Consider the following 3298-nt stretch of genomic DNA (forward strand, 5'->3'; position numbering starts at 1 on the left):
ATTGAATATCCATGATCCTCTTACCTCTTAGAAATTACCCATCTATTGGAATAAAAGATTGATGGAATATGTTTTAGAGAAAAAATGAATGGGAGAGTTCTGAAAAAATGATATTTAAAGAGAATTTGGCTGAAAATTGGAATTGGATTTATGAATGGATCAAACATAACTGAAAATTTTGATTAAGGTTTATAGAAAAATGAGTAATATATAGAAAAGAAATGAAAATAACTGCTTCATGGGTTTCGAACTCATAACTTCAAGGCCAGACGCGCTCAATTTGATAGAAAGAGAGGATTTTCGAAAAGTTGTTATATATTTACAAGATTGCCATTGAAAATATGTGAGAAAAAATGATGCAGGCTATGAGATTCGAACACAGGACATCAAAGGCGCCCGCGTGAGGAGAAGACAACATGTGGCATGCGTAGATTGGCGGAAGAGTGGAGAAGGTGCGCACATGAAGTCTTTCGAAAATGGAGAATAAAGGAATACGATCAAAGAGGTCATTCTGACCTCCTCCTACGGAGCCTTTGTTCTTCAATATTCCTTTCACCCTTTATGAACTTCGTTGCACTCCTAATAAGGGATAAGGACTTCACTTTCAAATTCTTCTCATTTGATCCTCTCCTTCTTAGTCGAGTTGCTTCGCACCGGTTCGAGGTAGCTTAATTTAATTAGTCGCCCTTGTTCATTGAGGCTCCTTCTAATTTGAAGAATAAGGAAGGAATTCGCTTGAAAATTCTTTAAGCGTCCGAAGGACCTCTTTTATCCATTGATTGTAGTAGGCGGAGGACTTGTTCATTCCTCTCCTTTGAGAGGAGGAAAGAAATCCTCATTTGAGCGATAAGGCACCAGCAAGGCGACAGAAAAAAAAGCCTTATTTGGATATTCAAGTCTCTCAATTACAGAAAACGGAAATGAATGTGCTTCAATTTGCCCTAGTTCCCCTTGAAAAGGAAAAGGCAAAAAGAGAAAATGGGGAATAAAGGAATACGCTCGGCTGGGATTCAAACTCACGACCTTGAGGTGTTTACGTTCGTGGAAGTATTGAATTTTTTTGTTATTTACCAATTGGTCTCTGATCTTCGATTTACCCGATTTTGTTTGTTCGGACTTTGTTTTAAGTGTTTTTCATTGCATTGAGTTCGTAATAGAGTCTAGATTCTAATTATGTATAAAATTATAAAAATAATGAATATATGCATGATATAGGTGGAGACAGCCTAGACTTTTGCGTTTTTGGTAGAGAGAGAAAATGTTGAGAGAAAATATGCTATTGTCATATAATTTTAATTGCGTGAGAGAGGGAATTAACAAATTTTGAAATTTGAGGTTTTTTTATGTCAAAATTTTTTAAATGACACAAAAAATTTGTTGATAATTAACGACGCTTTAAATGTGTCAAGAAAAATTAAATTATGTCAATAAATAATTTTCAACAACACAATTGTACCTCACCCCATCTTTTTTATTTTCAAACGACACAATTCCTTGATTAGTAGTATCATTAAAACTCATTTTTCTAGTAGCCAAGGGCGAAGAGAAATCAGAGCGGTCAAGATTCTTCAACGGCAGTCTCTTAGATTGGTGGGTTCGACGGCAGTCCATTAGACAATGTTTGCTTGTTCGACGGTGTGAGATTAGTGGGTTTGACGACAATCTAGATTTGCAGATGAGTTACATTGTTTTTCGTTTTTTGATAGGGAGAGAGAGAAAAGGTTGAGCAAATTGTAAAACTCTTTTTGAATGTCGCGCAAAGAGGGAATTGAAAAATTTTGAAATTTTTGTTTTTTTATTTCAAAATTTATTTAATGACACAAAGAATTTGTCGTTAATTAACGACACTTTAAATATGTCAAGAAAAATTAAATTGTGACAATAGAATTGTGTCAAGGAATAATGTGTCAGTTCTATTTTCAACGACACATTTTACTCCTACCCTATCCCTTTTTTATTTTTAACGACAATTGTTTTGATTTGTAGTGTCGTTAAAACCCAAATTTGTAGTAGTGCGTTGCGCACTATATGGTCTCAAACAGGCTCCACAAGCTTGGTTTGACACATTTAGCTCTACCATCACTCAACTTGGCTTTACTTCCAGTCCTCATGATACTGCACTCTTTACTCGTCACACACTCCAAGGTATTGTTCTTCTTCTTCTCTATGTTGATGACATGATTATCACTGGTAATGATCCACAGGTCATATCCGATCTCCAACATTACCTTGGTCAACATTTTGAAATGAAAGACCTTGGTTCTCTCAACTACTTTCTTGGTTTTGAAGTCTCAACTTGGCTTTACTTCCAGTCCTCATGATACTGCACTCTTTACTCGTCACACACTCCAAGGTATTGTTCTTCTTCTTCTTCTCTATGTTGATGACATGATTATCACTGGTAACGATCTACAGGCCATATCCGATCTCCAAATTACCTTAGTCAACATTTTGAAATGAAAGAACTTGGGTCTCTCAACTACTTTCTTGGTCTTGAAGTCTCTCGACGCTCGAACGGGTATCTATTGTCCCAAGCTAAATATGGCTCAAATCTTTTAGCTCGCTCAAGAATTACTGACTCTAACACAGCTTCAACGCCGTTAGATCCCAATGTTCATTTGACCCCTTATGATGGTGTTCCTCTTGAAGATGTCAATCTGTATCGGCAACTCGCTGACAGTCTCATCTATCTAACAGTGACTCGCCCAGACATTGCATATGTTGTTCACATTGTTAGCCAATTTATGGCTGCTCCTCGAACCATCCATTTTACTGTCGTACTACATATCATTCGCTATGTCAAGGGAACTTTGGGACATGGACTTCAGTTTTCTTCTCAATCCTCTCTTGTATTATCTGGCTATTCCGATGCAGATTGGGCTGGGGATCCCACTGATCGACATTCTACAACCAGTTACTGCTTCTACTTAGGCGATTCTCTCATTTCTTGGCGTAGTAAGAAACAAAGTGTTGTCTCTCGTTCTAGTACTGAATCAGAATATCGTGCTCTTGCTGATGCTACCGCCGAACTTTTATGGCTTCGTTGGCTTCTTGCTGATATGGGTGTTCCCCAGTAGGGTCCCACTCTCCTTCATTAAGACAATCGTAGTGCCATCCAAATAGCCCACAATGATGTTTTCCATGAGCGTACAAAGCACATCGAAAATGATTGTCACTTCATCCATCATCATCTCTTGAGCAACACACTTCTTTTGCAACCTGTCTCCACCGCTAAGCAACCAACCGATATCTTCGCCAAAGTCTTACCATCTACTCACTTCAATCAGATACGTACCAA

The 3298-nt window shown here is 37.7% G+C and overlaps 1 protein-coding gene across 1 annotated transcript; it reads left to right on the top strand.

The window, feature by feature from the left end:
* Positions 1 to 978: 978 nt before the first annotated feature.
* Positions 979 to 3077, top strand: LOC107990971 (uncharacterized mitochondrial protein AtMg00810-like). Its single transcript, XM_051085618.1, has 4 exons — positions 979 to 1047; positions 2043 to 2204; positions 2290 to 2353; positions 2416 to 3077. The coding sequence occupies exons 1-4, from the start codon at positions 979 to 981 to the stop codon at positions 3075 to 3077; spliced, it is 957 nt and encodes a 318-aa protein (XP_050941575.1).
* Positions 3078 to 3298: the final 221 nt, after the last annotated feature.

This window comes from Cucumis melo, chromosome 6, assembly GCF_025177605.1.
Source record: "Cucumis melo cultivar AY chromosome 6, USDA_Cmelo_AY_1.0, whole genome shotgun sequence".
Classification (NCBI taxonomy): Eukaryota; Viridiplantae; Streptophyta; class Magnoliopsida; order Cucurbitales; family Cucurbitaceae; genus Cucumis; species Cucumis melo.

Bases quoted from the DNA above. Each gene is read 5' to 3' on its own strand.
- LOC107990971 (XM_051085618.1), top strand. From the start codon at position 979: ATGGGGAATAAAGGAATACGCTCGGCTGGGATTCAAACTCACGACCTT. The intron at 1,048-2,042 runs GTATTGAATTTT...GGTCTCAAACAG, and splicing joins AGGTGTTTACGTTCGTGGAA to GCTCCACAAGCTTGGTTTGA. The intron at 2,354-2,415 runs GTATTGTTCTTC...AACGATCTACAG, and splicing joins TACTCGTCACACACTCCAAG to GCCATATCCGATCTCCAAAT.